General features: G+C 54.3%; 2 protein-coding genes across 2 annotated transcripts in view; one reads left to right on the top strand and one right to left on the bottom strand.

Moving 5' to 3' along the window:
* Positions 1-23496, top strand: part of LOC122546194 (uncharacterized) — a 655534-nt gene that overhangs the window by 402719 nt on the left and 229319 nt on the right. The window lies entirely within an intron of this gene.
* The window catches only part of scrib (scribble planar cell polarity protein), a 176230-nt gene that overhangs the window by 21401 nt on the left and 131333 nt on the right, over positions 1-23496 (bottom strand). Inside the window, exons 19-23 of the mRNA XM_087987775.1 lie at positions 21940-22254; positions 14751-14831; positions 5577-5870; positions 4387-4497; positions 165-341 (exon numbers count right to left, since the gene is read on the bottom strand). Coding sequence (XP_087843901.1) covers positions 165-341; positions 4387-4497; positions 5577-5870; positions 14751-14831; positions 21940-22254 — 978 coding nt within the window. The remainder of the gene's footprint in view (positions 1-164; positions 342-4386; positions 4498-5576; positions 5871-14750; positions 14832-21939; positions 22255-23496) is intronic.

The raw sequence follows: 23496 nt of genomic DNA, 5'->3' as shown, positions 1-23496 counted from the left end.
TCACTATGAGTAAGTCAGCACAGGTAGCTGTCTGATCTCAGCAAGCACACAGCAGGCTCCAGGAGGATGTGACACTGAGAACTGGCTCTGAGCCCACTTCTTGGTTGAACATGTCCATCGATCAGGGTGAAGCTGCAAGAGTGTGCTTTCCCCTCGTGACTGACCTGCATCCCAGGTGGAGCTGGATCCCTGCGTACCAACAGCCGGATCTCCTGCTGGTTCGATAGCAGAGCCATCACTGCCTCCTGATGGGTCGCGTGGCGAAGATCGATACCATTCACTTCCAGAATACGGTCACCAACCCGGAGGCCATTACGAGCTGCCAGGCCATCGCCAATAACCTGCATTACCAACAGCAAGGTGCAGAAAGGTTAGTGGGATAGGCAGTAACACAGAGAAACCAGATCGACCAGCTCATCAAATAACACAACAAGCTTGAGGGGCTGTCAGAGTCCAGAGTGTGGTGCTGGAAAAGCACAGCAGATCAGGCAGCATTCAAGGAGCAGAAGAAACGACATCTTGGGCATAAGCTCTTCATTAGCAAGCCCAAAACGTCGATTCTCCTGCTCCTCGGCTGCTGCCTGACCTGCTGTGCTTTTCCAGCACCACACTCTGGACTCTGATCTCCAGCATCTGCAGTCCTCCCTTTCACCTGCAGGGCAGACAGGCTGAGTGTGCATGTGCATATGTAAGACAAGACTGATCAGAGAGCAATGAGAGCTGACATCATGGCAGTACACTGTCCAGGATGGCTGATTGCAATGCAGAGTCCCCAAACTAATCCCACTGCCCCACTCTCTTCCCATAGCCCTGTATCAATCCCCAAACTAATCCCACTGCCCCACTCTCTTCCCATAGCCCTGTATCAATCCCCAAACTAATCCCACTGCCCCACTCTCTTCCCATAGCCCTGTATCAAACCCAAACTAATCCCACTGCCCCACTCTCTCCCCATAGCCCTGTATCAATCCCCAAACTAATCCCACTGCCCCACTCTCTTCCCATAGCCCTGTATCAAACCCAAACTAATCCCACTGCCCCACTCTCTCCCCATAGCCCTGTATCAATCCCCAAACTAATCCCACTGCCCCACTCTCTTCCCATAGCCCTGTATCAAACCCAAACTAATCCCACTGCCCCACTCTCTCCCCATAGCCCTGTATCAATCCCCAAACTAATCCCACTGCCCCACTCTCTCCCCACAGGCTTTTACAAAGCCTCGGGTATTTTCGTTATGTGGTTATTGGAAATTGTGGGCTGAGATGGCAAAGAAATGATTGAAAGTTTGTGCTTTGAAAGCTAGTCAGCTGACCCTTGCAGCAAGGCCTTGTTGTTTGAACGAGCAGTAATTGAAATAATTGCAGGCGAACGGAAGCCGAGGGGTCAGGTACAGATACACTGGGGTAGCAGTTATCGATGACAAAGACTTAGCACTTGCCAACAAGTGTGTGATTGGTTCACAAGGAATTGAACAGCTTGAGGCTAGGAAAAAGGAGCAGATTGAAATGATTTGATTTCCACCAGCATAGGAGCTGTCCCACTGTTCTCTGCAGTCAAAACCAACTTTAAACATGAAGAAAGCACCTTTATCCGTCCTTCAGCAATTACTATAAGCTGTAACTTTCCACTGATAAGTCAGGAGGCATTTTTCTAAGTAAACAAACCCCCTTGTCTCCCTTGCAAACCAGTGGAAGCATCCAGAGGGCTGGGGGGGGGTGCGAGCGTGTGTGTACAGGGGGTACGTGTGTACAAGGGTGCGTGTGTGTGTGTGCGCGCGCGCGCGTACCAGGGTGCGCGCGTGTGTGTGGGTGCGTGTGTGTGTACAAGGGTGCGTGTGTGTGTACAAGGGTGCGTGTGTGTGTGTACAAGGGTGCGTGTGTGTGTGTACAAGGGTGCGTGTGTGTGTGTGGGTGCGTGTGTGTGTGTACCAGGGTGCGTGTGTGTGTGTACCAGGGTGCGTGTGTGTGTGTACCAGGGTGCGTGTGTGGGTGCGTGTGTGTGTGCGTACAAGGGTGCGTGTGTGCGCGTACAAGGGTGCGTGTGTGTGCGTGTGGGCGCGTGTGCACGGGTGCGCGCGGGCGGGTGCGCGCGTGTGGGTACGCGCACAAGGCTGCGCGCGCGTTCAAGGGTGTGCGCGCGCGCGCGTTCAAGGGTGCGCGCGCGCGCGTTCAAGGGTGCGCGCGCGCGCGTTCAAGGGTGCGCGTGCGCGCGTTCAAGGGTGCGTGTGCGCGCGTTCAAGGGTGCGTGTGCGCGCGTTCAAGGGTGCGTCTGCGTGCATGTGCGTCTGCATGTGTACAGGGGTGCGTGTGGGTGGTGGTGGGGGGGTGATTGTAAAGGGATTTGATTTTAAGTTACGGGGTTTTACCAACACCAGCCACTCTACATCATTCTGACCAAGGCTTTTCACTCAGTCACTAGACGTGCTATGGAAGGTCCTGTCAGACAGAGGCTGGCTTTCTAAAGGAATTCATTAAGGTCCTCTATCCCCACCACAGCGGGATACAGGTGATTGTGCTCACTGATAGTAATGTGTCAGAACTGATTGAGGTCAAGACAGGTATCAGGCAGGGATGTGTCACTACCTGCTCCCGTTACCCTCCCCTCCACATTCACCTTGTCAACACTGATGGACAGGAAACTTTCTGGCCTCAACCAGTTGAAATCCAATAGGAAAAAAGCACCGACCTCACTTATGGAACTTCAGAAAATGGATAATAGAATCATCACGCCTCTGTTAATGCCTTCACTGAATCAAACCAAAGAATTGGAATTAACCTCAACTTCAAGACGACTCTCATCATTTACCAACTCGTCTTAGGGCAAGTTCTGGTCAATGTCTCCATTAAGATCAACAGAGAAACCCTGCCAATAGTGGAACATTTCCCCTACTTCTCATTGAAGACTGACATCGATGTGGAGATCCAAAACCACATTCAGTCTGAGATCACCAACTTAGCAAAGTCTTCGATGACTGTGACATCCGTGCTGATCCCAAGCTCCTTGTCACACCTGTCTGGCCCCTGTATATAGCTCCAAAACTGGGATTCTGTACACAGACTACTGCCAGGCCCTGGAGAAGGCCAGTCAATGCTGTGAGGGACAGATTCTCCCCAACAGCTGGGTGAACAGACGTACTAACATCAGCATCCTTGAAGCAGCCAATAGCAACAAGGCCATGGCCCAATGAAATTAACTTCACTGGGGCCAGCCACGTGCTCAGGAGTCAGAGTTCCAATTACGAAAGCAATTCACCCTGATCCAGCTCAAGGCAGGCACTCAAATCCGAAGCGGAGAAAGGAAGCATTTTAAAGAATCCTGGAAGGCTTCTGGCATGAAATGCAAACACAGATCTCAGCAAATGAGAGACCCTCGTTTAGAAGCAGCTAACTTGGAGGAAACTCCTGTGGGAGGGACACAATTCTTTGAGAACAACAGTCAGCAAGAGGAAATACAGAAAAGGAAGCAAAGAAAGGAATTCCAATGATCACAAGGTCAAGGAGCAACCTCCCCCGTCCCTGAAACACTTTCCAAACATATGGTGGGAGATATGGCTCTAGGCTCGGGCCCATCAGAGCTGCTGAGACATGGGACTTCCAACGTGGACAGTGTGGATAGTGAGTAATTGTCAACAACGGTGTTGTATCATTAATTTATAAATGCTTCCCTGAGCTAAACTCTTGAATGAAACCTCGAATGTGTTTCCTAACAATCTCTGGATCTTGAAAACAGGTAAATTTTGGAATTTTGTGAACTTTAAAAAAAGTTTCAGTTTTGTGACAGTTCTGGAAAGATGGGGCTTAATTTTCAGCCCAGTCCCCCAGTGAGCTGGGACAGCAATCTCAACCCCAATAATCCAGCCCTGTCGCTAGATCAATCCCAGGCAAGTCTGTCTCCAGCAGCCCCAGCACAGACCACAGACAGAGGACCAGCAGCCCCAGCACAGACTACAGGGAGGACCAGCAGCCCCATCACAGACTACAGGGAGGACCAGCAGCCCCAGCCCAGACTACAGGGAGGACCAGCAGCCCCAGCCCAGACTACAGGGAGGACCAGCAGCCCCAGCCCAGACTACAGGGAGGACCAGCAGCCCCAGCCCAGACTACAGGGAGGACCAGCAGCCCCAGCCCAGACTACAGGGAGGACCAGCAGCCCCAGCCCAGACTACAGGGAGGACCAGCAGCCCCAGCCCAGACTACAGGGAGGACCAGCAGCCCCAGCCCAGACTACAGGGAGGACCAGCAGCCCCAGCACAGACCACAGGGAGGACCAGCAGCCCCAGCACAGACCACAGAGAGGACCAGCAGCCCCAGCACAGACCACAGAGAGAACCAGCAGCCCCAGCACAGACTAGAGAGAGGACCAGCAGGCAGTCAATGGCCCGGGTACCTTGGAGATGAAGACACCAGGCTCGTGGATTCCAAACGGGTGGCTGGCATGGTCACTTCCTCCAACAATGCTGAGCCCCAGGGGCCCTCCTGTCTTTAACAAAACAATCTCCTGGGGGAGGAAACACAGCACAAGTGAATATCAGCCTCAGGGTACAGAGACCCTCACCAACAATAGCCCCACTGAGTAAGAACCAAGCAACAAAACACTACTCACCCACATGGAGGGGTTGGGGGGTTAAGAACCCCTCACCCACACGGGGGGGGGGGGGGGGGGGGTATTAACCCCTCACCCACACGGGGGGGGGGGGGGGGGGGGGGGTATTAACCCCTCACCCACACGGGGGGGGGGGGGGGGGGGGGTATTAACCCCTCACCCACACGGGGGGGGGGGGGTATTAACCCCTCACCCACACCGGGGGGGGGGGGTATTAACCCCTCACCCACACCGGGGGGGGGTATTAACCCCTCACCCACACGGGGGGGGGTATTAACCCCTCACCCACACGGGGGGGGGGGTATCACCCCTCACCCACACGGGGGGGGGTATTAACCCCTCACCCACATGGGGGGGGTATTAACCCCTCACCCACACGGGGGGGGGTATTAACCCCTCACCCACACGGGGGGGGGTATTAACCCCTCACCCACACGGGGGGGGGGGTATTAACCCCTCACCCACACGGGGGGGGGGTATTAACCCCTCACCCACACGGGGGGGGGGGGTATTAACCCCTCACCCACACGGGGGGGGTATTAACCCCTCACCCACACGGGGGGGGGGTATTAACCCCTCACCCACACGGGGGGGGTATTAACCCCTCACCCACACGGGGGGGGGGGGTATTAACCCCTCACCCACACGGGGGGGGGGGGTATTAACCCCTCACCCACATGGGGGGGTATTAACCCCTCACCCACACGGAGGGGGGGGTATTAACCCCTCACCCACACGGAGGGGGGGGTATTAACCCCTCACCCACACGGGGGGGGGTATTAACCCCTCACCCACACGGGGGGGTATTAACCCTTCACCCACACGGGGGGGTATTAACCCCTCACCCACACGGGGGGGTATTAACCACTCACTCTCAGTTCACCCACAGAGGCAGTAAATCCCTTGGATTAGCCCCCACAGAGTCCTTTGCCCATCCTCCCAGGAGATGATTGCAGGCCCCTACATCTGCTTACCTCCACAGGGTATTCCTCTGGAGTGGGAAGGTTGACAGCCGGCTGGTTAGATGGGGTGACAGTCTCGATCGCGGGATCATGGTAATCGTCATTCAGCGACTGGCCAGCAGGAGGCGGTGAGTATGGCCTCGCTCGATGCAGAGACGGGGAGCCATCTCCTGTCAGCACGTCATCTGCAGATTTCACTAATTCTGACATCTCACGTTCGACTACCATGGTGATGGTGGGTGCTGTGCCCGTAAGAAGTGCTACTGCCTGATCATGCCTGGCATCTGCCATCTCTACCCCATTGATCTGAAAACATGCGCAAACCTGCAGTCAGTTCACAATGAACTGCAGCCCCACAGTGTGCCCACTACACCACTCCAGCTATTCATTCACAGCCTTCACATACACTTCACATCAACAGGGTCCTGAACCCAGAACCAAGCAAAGCCACATCACTGCTGAGGGAGTGCCGCACTGTCGGAGGGTCAGTGCTGAGGGAGTGGGCCTGTCGGAAGGTCAGCGCTGAGGGAGTGTCGCCCTGTCGGAGGGTCAGTGCTGAGGGAGTGCCGCACTGTCGGAGGGTCAGTGCTGAGGGAGTGCCGCACTGCCGGAGGGTCAGTGCTGAGGGAGTGCCGCACTGTCGGAGGGTCAGTGCTGAGGGAGTGCCGCACTGTCGGAGGGTCAGTGCTGAGGGAGTGGGCCTGTCGGAAGGTCAGCGCTGAGGGAGTGTCGCCCTGTCGGAGGGTCAGTGCTGAGGGAGTGCCGCACTGTCGGAGGGTCAGTGCTGAGGGAGTGCCGCACTGTCGGAGGGTCAGTGCTGAGGGAGTGCCGCACTGTCGGAGGGTCAGTGCTGAGGGAGTGTCGTCCTGTCGGAGGGTCAGTGCTGAGGGAGTGCCGCACTGTCGGAGGGTCAGTGCTGAGGGAGTGTCGCCCTGTCAGAGGGTCAGTGCTGAGGGGGTGGGCACTGTCAGAGGGTCAGTGCTGAGGGAGTGGTCACTGTCGGAGGGTCAGTGCTGAGGGAGTGTCGCCCTGTCAGAGGGTCAGTGCTGAGAGAGTGCCGCACTGTCGGAGGGTCAGTGCTGAGGGAGTGGTCACTGTCGAGGGTCAGTGCTGAGGGGGTGGGCACTGTCGGAGGGTCAGTGCTGAGGGAGTGGTCACTGTCGGAGGGTCAGTGCTGAGGGAGTGTCGCCCTGTCAGAGGGTCAGTGCTGAGAGAGTGCCGCACTGTTGGAGGGTCAGTGCTGAGGGAGTGGTCACTGTCGAGGGTCAGTGCTGAGGGGGTGGCGCACTGTCGGAGGGTCAGTGCTGAGGGAGTGGTCACTGTCGGAGGGTCAGTGCTGAGGGAGTGTCGCCCTGTCAGAGGGTCAGTGCTGAGAGAGTGCCGCACTGTTGGAGGGTCAGTGCTGAGGGAGTGGTCACTATCGAGGGTCAGTGCTGAGGGGGTGGCGCACTGTCGGAGGGTCAGTGCTGAGGGAGTGGTCACTGTCGGAGGGTCAGTGCTGAGGGAGTGTCGCTCTGTCAGAGGGTCAGTGCTGAGGGAGTGCCGCACTGTCGGAGGGTCAGTGCTGAGGGGGTGGTGCACTGTCGGAGGGTCAGTGCTGAGGGAGTGCCGCACTGTCGGAGGGTCAGTGCTGAGGGAGTGCCGCACTGTCGGAGGGTCAGTGCTGAGGGAGTGCCGCACTGTCGGAGGGTCAGTGCTGAGGGATTGCCGCACTGTCGGAAGGTCAGTGCTGAGGGAGTGCCGCACTGTCGGAGGGTCAGTGCTGAGGGAGTGCCGCACTGTCGGAGGGTCAGTGCTGAGGGAGTGCCGCACTGTCGGAGGGTCAGTGCTGAGGGAGTGCCGCACTGTCGGAGGGTCAGTGCTGAGGGAGTGCCGCACTGTCGGAGGGTCAGTGCTGAGGGAGTGCCGCACTGTCGGAGGGTCAGTGCTGAGGGAGTGCCGCACTGTCGGAGGGTCAGTGCTGAGGGAGTGCCGCACTGTCGGAGGGTCAGTGCTGAGGGAGTGCCGCACTGTCGGAGGGTCAGTGCTGAGGGAGTGCCGCACTGTCGGAGGGTCAGTGCTGAGGGAGTGCCGCACTGTCGGAGGGTCAGTGCTGAGGGAGTGCCGCACTGTCGTTGGGTCAGTGCTGAGGGAGTGCCGCACTGTCGGAGGGTCAGTGCTGAGAGAGTGCCATTAAGTAACTGACAAAGGGTGTTTTGGAGGAGGACAGTATAATACTATATGCATAACTCTCAGAAGGAGGGTAGTTTGCCTGATGATTTCAGCATGATCTCCCTTTTGCCAGCTGCGATGGTGTCAGCCATCGGGCTGGGTTCTGTCACCACCACAGAGCACTTGCTGTAGCAGCTGATGTGAACCTGATTTGACAGGGTACGGTGCTCCCTGCTGTTTGGAGACACAGACTGGGTAAATGTGAATGTCCTCTTTCAGCTTGCTGGCGTGCGGGTGAACATGTTTCTTTTTAATTACTGGAAACACTAAAGTGTTTAAAATCGTGAACAAGCTCTTGGAGAAACTGCATGTTCCACATAGTGGAGAGAAACCGGCTCTGAACCTGTCCCATTACTGCACACTCAAAAACCAAAACCGCTGGAAAAGCTCAGCAGGTCAGGGAGCATCTGTGGAGAGAAATCAGAGTTAACATTTCAGAATATTGACCCTTCCTCAGATGCTGTAGGACCTGTTGAGCTCTTCCAGCAATTGCCGTTTTGTTTCTGATCTCCAACATCCGCAGGTCTTTCTGTTTTGGTTTCGTACACACACAGGCACAGTGCATCACACAGCCACACACACAAACATACACAGTCCCATAGACGCTCAGACACAAACATCTCTCACACACATGTTCACACTCACGGGCTCACAGAGTTTCTCACACATGGTTAAACGCTATCACACAGACACATAGAATCACACATGCAAGTGAATGCTCACACATGCTCTTTCAACTGAGACCCGGATTCAATTCCCGCCTCAGGCAATGGTCTGTGTGGAGTTTGCACATTCTCCCCGTGTCTGCGTGGGTTTCCTCCCACAGTCCAAAGATGTGCAGGTTGGGTGAATTGGCCAGGCTAAATTACCTGTAGTGTTAGGTGAAGGGGTAAATGTAGGGGAATGGGTCTGGGTGGGTTGCTCTTTGGAGGGTCGGTGTGGACTTGTTGGGTCGAAGGGGCTGTTTCCACACTAAGTATACTAAACATGTTCATCCAGCCGTAGATACACACTGTTCCAGAGGCAGTCATAAAAACCTACACCCAGTCTCTCTCTCACACACACAACACACACACATATATATATATATACATATATACACATGTGTGCTTATAGGAGTGCAGGCTACAGGATTCAGGACAGTAAGATCTCATCGATGCTTCGACTCAGATGCCATCAGTTTGAAAGGTGTCCTGGATTTGGAGGAGGCCGGGCTGAGATGGCAACAGAACATTGTGTTAGACACATGCCACACTGAGGGGACACAGGAATATGGCCAGGAGCTCATGATCGGCTTTGTCTGTCCAGTCAGCAATGGCTGAATTCCATCCCAATTCCACTCACTCCCCTAGGTCCATAACAATTGAAAACTTCATCCTTTTGCTACCCTGCGATTCAGATATATAGCAGCCTCTGCTTGGCAAAGTGTTTCCTGATTTTGATGTGAAAGTGTCCCATAGCCCAGTCACTGATATTCCGTCACATCCCTGTCCCATTGCCCAGTCACTGATATTCCGTCACTGCCCTGTCCCATAGCCCAGTCACTGATATTCCGTCACATCCCTGTCCCATAGCCCAGTCACTGATATTTTGTCACGTCCTGTCCCATAGCCAAGTCACTGATATTCCTGTCACATTCCTGTCCCATAGCCCAGTCACTGATATTCTGTCACATCCCTGTCCCATAGCCCAGTCAGTGATATTCCGTCACATCCCTGTCCCATAGCCCAGTCAGTGATATTCTGTCACATTCCTGTCATATAGCCCAGTCAGTGATATTCTGTCACATCCCTGTCCCATAGCCCAGTCAGTGATATTCTGTCACATCCCTGTCCCATAGCCCAGTCAGTGATATTCCGTCACATCCCTGTCCCATAGCCCAGTCAGTGATATTCTGTCACATCCCTGTCCCATAACACAGTCACTGATATTCCGTCACATCCCTGTCCCATAGCCCAGTCACTGATAATCTGTCACATCCCTGTCCCATAGCCCAGTCACTGATATTCCTGTCACATCCCTGTCCCATAGCCCAGTCCCTGATATTCTGTCACATCCCTCTCCCATAGCCCAGCCACTGATATTCCGTCACATCCCTGTCCCATAGCCCAGTCACTGATATTCCGTCACATCCCTGTCCCATAGCCCAGTCACTGATATTCTGTCACATCCCTGTCCCATAGTCCAGTCAGTGATATTATGTCACATCCCTGTCCCATAGTCCAGTCAGTGATAATCCGTCACATCCCTGTCCCATAGTCCAGTCAGTGATATTCTGTCACATCCCTGTCCCATAGCCCAGTCACTGATATTCCGTCACATCCCTGTCCCATAGCCCAGTCACTGATATTCCGTCACATCCCTGTCCCATAGCCCAGTCACTGATATTCCGTCACATCCCTGTCCCATAGCCCAGTCACTGATATTCCGTCACATCCCTGTCCCATAGCCCAGTCAGTGATATTCCGTCACATCCCTGTCCCATAGCCCAGTCACTGATATTCCGTCACATCCCTGTCCCATAGCCCTGTCACTGATAATCCGTCACATCCCTGTCCCATAGCCCAGTCACTGATATTCCGTCACATCCCTGTCCCATAGCCCAGTCACTGATATTCCGTCACATTCCTGTCCCATAGCCCAGTCACTGATATTCCGTCACATCCCTGTCCCATAGCCCAGTCACTGATATTCTGTCACAACCCTGTCCCATAGCCCAGTCACTGATATTCCGTCACATCCCTGTCCCATAGCCCAGTCACTGATATTCTGTCACATCCCTGTCCCATAGCCCAGTCAGTGATATTCCGTCACATCCCTGTCCCATAGCCCAGTCACAGATATTCTGTCACATTCCTGTCCCATAGCCCAGTCACTGATATTCTGTCACATTCCTGTCCCATAGCCCAGTCACTGATATTCCTGTCACATCCCTGTCCCATAGCCCAGTCACTGATATTCTGTCACATCCCTGTCCCATAGCCCAGTCACTGATATTCCGTCACATTCCTGTCCCATAGCCCAGTCACTGATATTCTGTCACATCCCTGTCCCATAGCCCTGTCACTGATATTCCGTCACATCCCTGTCCCATAGCCCAGTCACTGATATTCTGTCACATTCCTGTCCCATAGCCCAGTCACTGATATTCTGTCACATCCCTGTCCCATAGCCCAGTCACTGATATTCCTGTCACATCCCTGTCCCATAGCCCAGTCACTGATATTCCGTCACATTCCTGTCCCATAGCCCAGTCACTGATATTCCGTCACATCCCTGTCCCATAGCCCAGTCACTGATATTCCGTCACATTCCTGTCCCATAGCCCAGTCACTGATATTCCGTCACATCCCTGTCCCATAGCCCAGTCACTGATATTCCGTCACATTCCTGTCCCATAGCCCAGTCACTGATATTCCGTCACATCCCTGTCCCATAGCCCAGTCACTGATATTCTGTCACATCCCTGTCCCATAGCCCAGTCAGTGATATTCCGTCACATCCCTGTCCCATAGCCCAGTCACTGATATTCCATCACATCCCTGTCCCATAGCCCAGTCACTGATATTCCGTCACATCCCTGTCCCATAGCCCAGTCACTGATATTCCGTCACATCCCTGTCCCATAGCCCAGTCAGTGATATTCCGTCACATCCCTGTCCCATAGCCCAGTCACTGATATTCTGTCACATCCCTGTCACTGATGATTCTCGGGTTACTGACCTGCCTGCATGAGACACAGATTCCATCACTTATTCTACCAAAACCAGTCATGACATTAAAACCCATGATTTTACTCCTTGAACAGGTCATATGAAAGGGCACAGTAATATCTCAGTCACCTTGCGAGTGTTTGCCAGCCGCAGAGAGCAGCTGAATGACCTGTCATGGGAGCTCAGCATGGCTTCTCCAGCTCACACTGGGAGCAGTCTGGCTGAACTTCAAACTGATGGAGGCTCAGGAAAACAACCATTTTGTTTGAAACCTGATCAACCCCAATGAGAATCCCTCTGTCCTGAAAGCGTGCACAAATCACAGCAAATGGCAGCAACAAACTGAGGAAAGGACAGAGCAGTTAGTACCATTCACAGGAGGTTTGACTGTGGGCTGCACGAGTGCAGGAAAATCTGGTGTAGAGTGAACAGAAGCCACCACTGACCACACAGTAACAGCTCTTACTACTGGCCACTGCCCTGGTAACCCATGCTGTTAACCAGGTCAGGAGATTAAGGTCAGAAACCCACCACCACACAGTGCTTGGCTATGCTAGTCACATGCAAATCAGAGGCCAGAGAGAATGGATCCTTCACTGTGCAGCTCAAAAACATCATTAGCGAAATACGCCAGGAAGGAGGAGAGCAGGAGTGTGCATTCAGATACCAGAGCAAACAAGCAGGTCTCAAACAGTGCCTACCATCAGCAATGCCACTTAGGCTAGCATCAGATCAGCCAGCCTCACACCACCAAATACTCCTGGGACAGCACATCGTGAGATACAGAGTAAAGCTCCCTCTACACTGTCCCCATCAAACACTCCCAGGACAGGGACAGCACGGGGTTAGATACAGAGTAAAGCTCTCTCTACACTGTCCCCTCATCAAACACTCCCAGGACAGGGACAGCACGGGGTTAGATACAGAGTAAAGCTCTCTCTACACTGTCCCCTCATCAAACACTCCCAGGACAGGGACAGCACGGGGTTAGATACAGAGTAAAGCTCCCTCTACACTGTCCCCAGCAAACACTCCCAGGACAGGGACAGCACGGGGTTAGATACAGAGTAAAGCTCCCTCTACACTGTCCCCATCAAACACTCCCAGGACAGGGACAGCACGGGGTTAGATACAGAGTAAAGCTCCCTCTACACTGTCCCCATCAAACACTCCCAGGACAGGGACAGCACAGGGTTAGATACAGAGTAAAGTTCAGGGGAGTGTTGCCGCAGTGTCATTGGGGCAAATTCTAGGAACACCTCCCCCACCCCAACACCATAACAGCAATGTGCATCGCTCCAAACCAACTGATCCCAGAAATGCTCAGGGTTTGGGGGGATTGGGGGGTAGTGGGGGAGTGGGGGGGGGGGGGGGGGGGGGGGGGGGAAAGAGAAGAGAGAACCGACGCCTCAAGGACACAGCAGAAGGCAGTGACCGAAATCACTATTACTCAGGAATTGGCATTTCTGCAACTGGTGGGGTAAAAGCTGATAACCGACAGGTCACAGTCCTTCAGGAACTGACCCTAGAAACAGCAGCTGCATTGGCTGTCAGTGTCCAAGACTCTGGAACAGTTCCTACAGATAGGAGGGAGCGAATGTAACCGCGCTATTGAAGACAGGGACGGGACGGGACGAAACGAAACGAAACCCAGGAATTGTAGACCAGTCAGCCTGCGAGGAAATACTACAATCTATTATCAACCATTAACAGCTGAATGTTTCAAACAGAGGCAGGATCAGACAGAGTCAGCATTCAAAAGGGAAATCATACTTGACAAATCTACCGGAACGTTTCTATGGGGAAACTAGGGAGAGGCACTCCGCACTGGCTAGTGACAGCCACATCGCGTCAATGAGCCAAAGGGACAGGCAAAAGGGGAAACTCTTTCAGTTTGGCCAGTCAGCAACAACTGGGCCCGCTCTGCCACACGGAATGCTTCTTGAAGTGACCTCTGAATGACCTGGCTTCCACCCGTGTGCTCGATTTCTAACCCCACCCCAGCTCTTCCCAGACAAGATCAGCCCTCTCCAGTGAGCCCATCAACTCAAAGAGATCACTGCCTGACCACCTCATGCAGCAACACCAAACTAGCTTCTCCATGCTGCCTTTGTAACTCATTGTTGGAAGGGATAAAGTCGGACAGTTCGCATCTGTATCCATTGGCATGTCGAAGATTGGGGGGGTGACCTTATTGAAACACACACCAGCCCGAGAGGGGTTGACTGGGCAGATGCTGACAGAACGTTACCTCTTGTGGGAGAGACTACATCGGCCAACTCTTTAAAAATGAAGACTTGCTTTTAAAACAGAGATGAAGAGAAAGGTTTTCTCTTTCAGAGAGCCATTATTCTGTGGGAATCTCCTTGCCAACTGTAATGGTAGCAGAGATATTTAATAAATTCAGGACTTGTAGGCCAATGTCAAACCTTCCAGGGGAGTCAACAGGGATGGGGACAGGCAGGAAAACGGAGTTCCGACCACCATCAGATCAGTGATGATCTCACTGCAGTCTCTTTGTAGTCTCTTTTCGGCTGAGAGTAAAGGGGCACCGATTTTATCCTGAGATGGGGAGGAACACCTTCTCTCAGATATGTTACTCTCTGGAACTGCATGCCCCAGATAGCCGTGGGGGGACACAGCCCTCGTGTATATTTAAGGCTGAGCTGGACAGATTCACGATCCATCGGGAAATCGAGGGTTAGGGGAAAGGGGACATGAGGAATGTCTGATCAGGCATGATCCTGTTGAATGGTGGAGCAGGTTCGAGGGGCTGAATGGCCTCCTCCTGTTCCAGTTTCTGATGGCCTGGTTAATAGTGGAGCAGAAGTGAATGCCCAATCAGCTGTGAAGCCTTTTTCTCCCTGCTCCCCTTTAGCACAGCACAATCCCAGTGAATCTGTACATAATCTCTCCCAAGGAGAACATAGCTTCCATCTGATAGACTGTCGAGACCGAATCTAGTCACTCCCAGCAGCTCAGGATGACACAGCTTCTTTGTCAATCCTCACTTAGCAGCGGTGGAGAGGGGGGCTCCCACACCCGAGGTGCATGGCTGTCCCAGCAGAGGCAGTGGCTGGCATAGATTGATACCCTCAGCAGGTGGGTACAAGCTGATGCCAGTCAGAGTAGACCATACCATGCGAGGTCTTCATACACCCAGAATCCTGGCTCATGGAGCACTCCCGCACAGAACATTGCTCCAACCCACACCATACAATCTCCCAACTGGGGAGACAGCTCACTGACAGAGGGCACTTACCGAGATAACCCGATCTCCAACTCGCAGGATCCCATCCCTGTGTGCAGATCCTCCATCAGCTAACCGCGAGATAAAGATCGCCTAAAAACAGGATGTGCCATAGGTTACACACACACTGTTCTCACAGACACACGCAGCTCTCACACACCCCGGGTTACACACACACACCTCTCACACGCCCCGGGTTACTTACACACACACCCACCCCCCGGGTTACCTTACACACACACCCACCCCCCGGGTTACACACACCCCTCTCACACGCCCCTCTCATGCCCCGGGTTACACACACACACACACACACACCCCTCTCACACGCCCCGGGTTACACACACACACCCCGGGTTACACACACACACACCCCGGGTTACACACACACACACCCCGGGTTACACACACACACACCCCGGGTTACACACACACACCCCGGGTTACACACACACACACCCCGGGTTACACACACACACACACCCACCTCTCACATGCCCTGGGTTACACACACGCGCCCTGGGTTACATAGACACAAACAGCACTCTCACCCCGGGTTACACCCACCCCCCGAGTTACACACCCACACCCCGGGTTACACACACACACACCCACCCCCGGGGTTACTTACACACACACACACACACACACACACACACACACACACACACACACACACCCGGGGTTACTTACACACACACCCGGGGTTACATACACACACACACACACCCCGGGCTACATACACACACACACACACACCCCGGGTTACACACACACACACCCACCCCCGGGGTTACTTACACACACACACACACACACACCCCGGGTTACACACACACACACCCACCCCCGGGGTTACTTACACACACACACACACACACACCCCGGGTTACACACACACACACCCACCCCCGGGGTTACTTACACACACACACACACACACACACCCGGGGTTACTTACACACACACACACACCCCGGGTTACATACACACACCCCGGGTTACATACACACACACACACATCCCGGGTTACATACACACACACACACATCCCGGGTTACATACACACACACACACACACCCCGGGTTACATACACACACACACACATCCCGGGTTACATACACACACACACACACACCCGGGGTTACTTACACACACACACACACCCCGGGTTACATACACACACCCCGGGTTACATACACACACACACACATCCCGGGTTACATACACACACACACACACACCCCGGGTTACATACACACACACACACACATCCCGGGTTACATACACACACACACACACATCCCGGGTTACATACACACACACACACATCCCGGGTTACATACACACACACACACATCCCGGGTTACATACACACACACACACATCCCGGGTTACATACACACACACACACACATCCCGGGTTACATACACACACACACACACATCCCGGGTTACATACACACACACACACACATCCCGGGTTACATACACACACACACACACATCCCGGGTTACATACACACACACACACACACATCCCGGGTTACATACACACACACACATCCCGGGTTACATACACACACACACATCCCGGGTTACATACACACACACACATCCCGGGTTACATACACACACACACATCCCGTGTTACATACACACACACACACACACACACACATCCCGGGTTACATACACACACACACACATCCAGGGTTACATACACACACACACACATCCAGGGTTACATACACACACACACATCCCGGGTTACATACACACACACACACACACATCCCGGGTTACATACACACACACACACATCCTGGGTTACATACACACACACACACCCTGGGTTACATACACACACACACACACACACATCCCGGGTTACATACACACACACACACACACACATCCCGGGTTACATACACACACACACACACATCCCGGGTTACATACACACACATCCCGGGTTACATACACACACACACACACATCCCGGGTTACATACACACACACACACATCCAGGGTTACATACACACACATCCCGGGTTACATACACACACACACACACATCCCGGGTTACATACACACACACACACACACATCCCGGGTTACATACACACACACACACATCCCGGGTTACATACACACACACACACCCCGGGTTACATACACACACACACATCCCGGGTTACATACACACACACACACACACACACATCCCGGGTTACATACACACACACACACACACACATCCCGGGTTACATACACACACACACACATCCAGGGTTACATACACACACACACACCCCGGGTTACATACACACACACACACCCTGGGTTACATACACACACACACACACACATCCCGGGTTACATACACACACACACACACACACACACACACATCCCGGGTTACATACACACACACACACATCCAGGGTTACATACACACACACACACATCCAGGGTTACATACACACACACACACACATCCAGGGTTACATACACACACATCCCGGGTTACATACACACACACACACACATCCAGGGTTACATACACACACACACACACACATCCCGGGTTACATACACACACACACACATCCCGGGTTACATACACACACACACACATCCCGGGTTACATACACACACACACACATCCCGGGTTACATACACACACACACACATCCCGGGTTACATACACACACACACACATCCCGGGTTACATACACACACACACACATCCCGGGTTACATACACACACACACACATCCCGGGTTACATACACACACACACACATCCCGGGTTACATACACACACACACACACACATCCAGGGTTACATACACACACATCCCGGGTTACATACACACACACACACACATCCCGGGTTACATACACACACACACACACATCCCGGGTTACATACACACACACACACACATCCCGGGTTACATACACACACACACACACATCCAGGGTTACATACACACACACACACACACATCCCGGGTTACATACACACACACACACATCCCGGGTTACATACACACACACACACATCCCGGGTTACATACACACACACACACATCCCGGGTTACATACACACACACACACATCCCGGGTTACATACACACACACACACCCCGGGTTACATACACACACACACCCCGGGTTACATACACACACACACACACATCCCGGGTTACATACACACACACACACACATCCCGGGTTACATACACACACACACACACACATCCCGGGTTACATACACACACACACACACATCCCGGGTTACATACACACACACACACACACATCCCGGGTTACATACACACACACACACATCCCGGGTTACATACACACACACACACATCCCGGGTTACATACACACACACACATCCCGGGTTACATACACACACACACCCACACACCCCGGGTTACACACACACACCCCGGGTTACACCCACCCCCCGGGTTACACACACACACCCCGGGTTACACACACACACACACACACACACACCCCGGGTTACACACACACACACAACCCCCCCCGGGTTACACACACACACACACACACACCCCCCCCCCGGGTTACACACACACACACACACCCACCCCCGGGGTTACTTACACACACACCCCCCCCGGGTTACACACGTACACACACACTCACTCCGGGTTACACACATACACTCACCCCGGGTTACACACATACACACACACACCTGGGTTACACACACACACACCCAGGTTACACACACCCCCCCGGTTACACACATACACTCACCCCGGGTTACACACATACACACACACTCACCCCGGGTTATACACACACACACTCACCCCGGGTTATACACACACACACTCATCCCGGGTTATACACACACACCCCCCCGGGTTACACACACACCCCCCCGGGTTACACACACACACACCCCGGGTTACACACATACACACACCCCCCCCCCCGGGTTATACACATACACACACACACACACACACCCCGGGTTACACACATACACACACACACTCCCCCCGGGTTATACACACACACACACTCCCCCCGGGTTACACACACACACACACTCCCCCCGGGTTACACACACACACACACTCCCCCCGGGTTACACACACTCTCCCCCCGGGTTACACACACTCTCCCCCCGGGTTACACACACTCTCCCCCCGGGTTACACACACACACACACCCCCCCCGGGTTACACACACACACACACCCCCCCCGGGTTACACACACACACACACACACACACACTCCCCCCGGGTTACACACACACACACACACACACACACACTCCCCCCGGGTTACACACACACACACTCCCCCCGGGTTACACACACACACACACACACACTCCCCCCGGGTTACACACACACACACTCCCCCCGGGTTACACACACACACACACACACACACCCCGGGTTACACACACACACACACACACACACTCCCACCGGGTTACACACACACACACACACACACTCCCACCGGGTTACACACACACACACACACACTCCCACCGGGTTACACACACACACACTCCCCCCGGGTTACACACACACACACTCCCCCCGGGTTACACACTCACACACACACACTCCCCCCGGGTTACACACACACACACACACACTCCACCCCCGGGTTACACACACACACACACACCCCGGGTTACACACACCCCCCCCCCCCCCCGGGTTACACACACACACACCCCCCGGGTTACACACACACACACCCACCCCCGGGGTTACTTACACACACACTCCCCCCGGGTTACACACACACACACTCCCCCCGGGTTACACACACACACACACTTCCCCCCGGGTTACACACATACACACTTCCCCCCGGGTTACACACATACACACTCCCCCTGGGTTACACACATACACACTCCCCCTGGGTTACACACATACACACACACACACACCCACCCCGGGTCTCTCACACACACACACACACAACCACCCCGGGTCTCTCACACACACACACACACACACAACCACCCCGGGTCTCTCACACACACACGCACAACCACCCCGGGTCACACACACACACGCACAACCACCCCGGGTCTCACACACACACACGCACAACCACCCCGGGTCTCTCTCACACACACGCACAACCACCCCGGGTCTCACACACACACAACCACCCCGGGTCACACACACACACGCACAACCACCCCGGGTCTCACACACACACACGCACAACCACCCCGGGTCTCTCTCACACACACGCACAACCACCCCGGGTCACACACACACAACCACACACACAACCACCCCGGGTCTCACACACACACACAAACCACCCCGGGTCTCACACACACAACCACCCCGGGTCTCACACACACACACACACACGCACAACCACCCCGGGTCTCTCACACACACACGCACAACCACCCCGGGTCTCACACACACACACGCACAACCACCCCGGGTCTCTCACACACACACGCACAACCACCCCGGGTCTCTCACACACACACGCACAACCACCCCGGGTCTCACACACACACACGCACAACCACCCCGGGTCTCTCACACACACACGCACAACCACCCCGGGTCTCTCACACACACACGCACAACCACCCCGGGTCTCTCTCACACACACACACAACCACCCCGGGTCACACACACACAACCACACACACAACCACCCCGGGTCACACACACACACACACACACACAACCACCCCGGGTCACACACACACAACCACCCCGGGTCTCACACACACACACACACACACACGCACAACCACCCCGGGTCTCTCTCTCACACGCACAACCACCCCGGGTCTCTCTCACACACGCACAACCACCCCGGGTCTCTCACACACGCACAACCACCCCGGGTCTCTCACACACGCACAACCACCCCGGGTCTCTCACACACGCACAACCACCCCGGGTCTCTCTCACACACGCACAACCACCCCGGGTCTCTCACACACACGCACAACCACCCCGGGTCTCTCACACACACGCACAACCACCCCGGGTCTCTCACACACACGCACAACCACCCCGGGTCTCTCACACACACGCACAACCACCCCGGGTCTCTCACACACACGCACAACCACCCCGGGTCTCTCTCACACACGCACAACCACCCCGGGTCTCTCACACACGCACAACCACCCCGGGTCTCTCACACACCCCGGGTCTCTCACACACCCCGGGTCACACACACACCCCGGGTCACACACACACCCCGGGTCACACACACACCCCGGGTCACACACACACCCCGGGTCACACACACACCCCGGGTCACACACACACCCCGGGTCACACACACACCCCGGGTCACACACACACCCCGGGTCACACACACACCCCGGGTCACACACACACCCCGGGTCACACACACACCCGGGTCACACACACACCCGGGTCACACACACACCCGGGTCACACACACACACACACACACCCCGGGTTACACACACACACACACACACCCCGGGTTACACACACACACACACACCCCGGGTTACACACACACACACACACCCCGGGTTACACACACACACACACCCCGGGTTTCACACACACACACCCCGGGTTACACACACACACACCCCGGGTTACACACACACACACCCCGGGTTACACACACACACACACCCCGGGTTACACACACACACACACCCCGGGTTACACACACACACACACACCCCGGGTTACACACACACACACACACCCCGGGTTACACACACACACACACACCCCGGGTTACACACACACACACACCCCGGGTTACACACACACACACACACCCCGGGTTACACACACACACACACCCCGGGTTACACACACACACACACACCCCGGGTTACACACACACACACACACCCCGGGTTACACACACACACACACCCCGGGTTACACACACACACACACCCCGGGTTACACACACACACACACCCCGGGTTACACACACACACACACACCCCGGGTTACACACACACACACACCCCGGGTTACACACACACACACACACCCCGGGTTACACACACACACACACACCCCGGGTTACACACACACACACACGGCTCAGATACACCTCGGGTTCCACTTGCAGTACACCAACATGCAGCCATCCCTCTAAGCCAGCTTCCCCTTTCTGGTTTCATACTCACTGGGTCTCCTGCTTTGTATGGTGTTGATCCCTTGCCCCCAGCGATGCTAAAGCCCAGGCCTTTTTCATTGCGTGCCAGTGAGGTAGTAAACTGCAGCCGAATGTGGCCATTTTCAGGAGGCTCTGGGAACCTCAGGCCCGTGCGGCGGTCCCTTGGGGCGTAGTCATCCTCAGGGCGCAGTGGGGTCACGGTGATGGCATTCTCTGGTTCCACCATCCTCTCCCGTAGTATTGACATGGTGACTGAACTCCCTGAGCTTCGCAATGCCTCCACTGCTCGGTGGTGCTCAGCATCATGCAGGTCCACACCGTTTACCTGCACCAACCAAAGGCACAAGAATCACTGCATCATACAGCAGCTTGCCCAGCTGGAAACCAGAGAGGGAACATGGAGGACCGCGAGGAAGCTGGGAAGCATGTGGGAAAACTGACAGGGTAGGAAATGACCCAGTGGACTTATCACAGAACTGTACAGCATGGAAACAGACCCTTCGGTCCAACCCGTCCATGCCGACCAGATATCCCAACCCAGTCTAGTGCCACCAGCCAGCACCCGGCCCATATCCCTCCAAACCCTTCCTCTTCATATACCCATCCAAATGCCTCTTAAATGTTACAATTGTACCAGCCTCCACCACATCCTCTGGCAGCTCATTCCATACACGTACCACTCTCTGCGTGAAAAGGTTGCCCCTTAGGTCCCTTTTATATCTTTCCCCTCTCACCCTAAACCTATGCCCTCTAGTTCTGGACTCCCTCACCCCACGGAAAAGACTTTGCCTATTTACCCTATCCATGCCCCTCATGATTTATAAACCTCTATAAGGTCACCCCTCAGCCTCCGACGCTCCAGGGAAAACAGCCCCAGCCTGTTCAGCCTCTCCCTGTAGCTCAAATCCTCCGACCCTGGCAACATCCTTGTAAATCTTTTCTGAACCCTTTCATGTTTCACAACATCTTTCCGATAGGAAGGAGACCAGAACTGCACGCAATATTCCAAGAGTGGCCTAACCAATGTCCTGAACAGCCGCAACATGACCTCCCAACTCCTGTACTCAATACTCTGACCAATAAAGGAAAGCATACCAAACGCCTTCTTCACTATCCTATCTACCTGTGACTCCACTTTCAAGGAGCTATGAACCTGCACTCTATTTCCATGCTGTACATCTCTATGACTCCCCAGGACCTTACCATTAAGTGTATAAGTCGTACCCTGATTTGCCTTTCCAAAATGCAGCACCTCACATTGATCTAAATTACACTCTATCTGCCTCTCCTCAGCCCATTGGCCTATGCTATTAATGCAAGGACCCAAGTAATGTTCTGGGGATCAGTGTTCAAATCTCAGCCAATGGAATATGAATTCAATTTAAGAAATGTAAAATTAAATGACGGTGAATCCATGGTCGATTGTTGGAAAACCCCATCTGGGTCACTAATGTCCTTTAGGGAAGGAAACTGCCATCCTTACCTGGTCTGGCCTACAGGTGACTCCAGACCCACAGCAATGTGGGTGGCTCTTAACTGCCCTCTGGGCAATTAGGGAGGGGCAATA

This window comes from Chiloscyllium plagiosum, unplaced genomic scaffold (assembly GCF_037043375.1).
Source record: "Chiloscyllium plagiosum isolate Xiang-an unplaced genomic scaffold, Cpla_swu_hap1 HiC_scaffold_5, whole genome shotgun sequence".
In the NCBI taxonomy this organism is placed as follows: domain Eukaryota; kingdom Metazoa; phylum Chordata; class Chondrichthyes; order Orectolobiformes; family Hemiscylliidae; genus Chiloscyllium; species Chiloscyllium plagiosum.
This window is presented reverse-complemented; position numbering and strand designations above follow the sequence as displayed.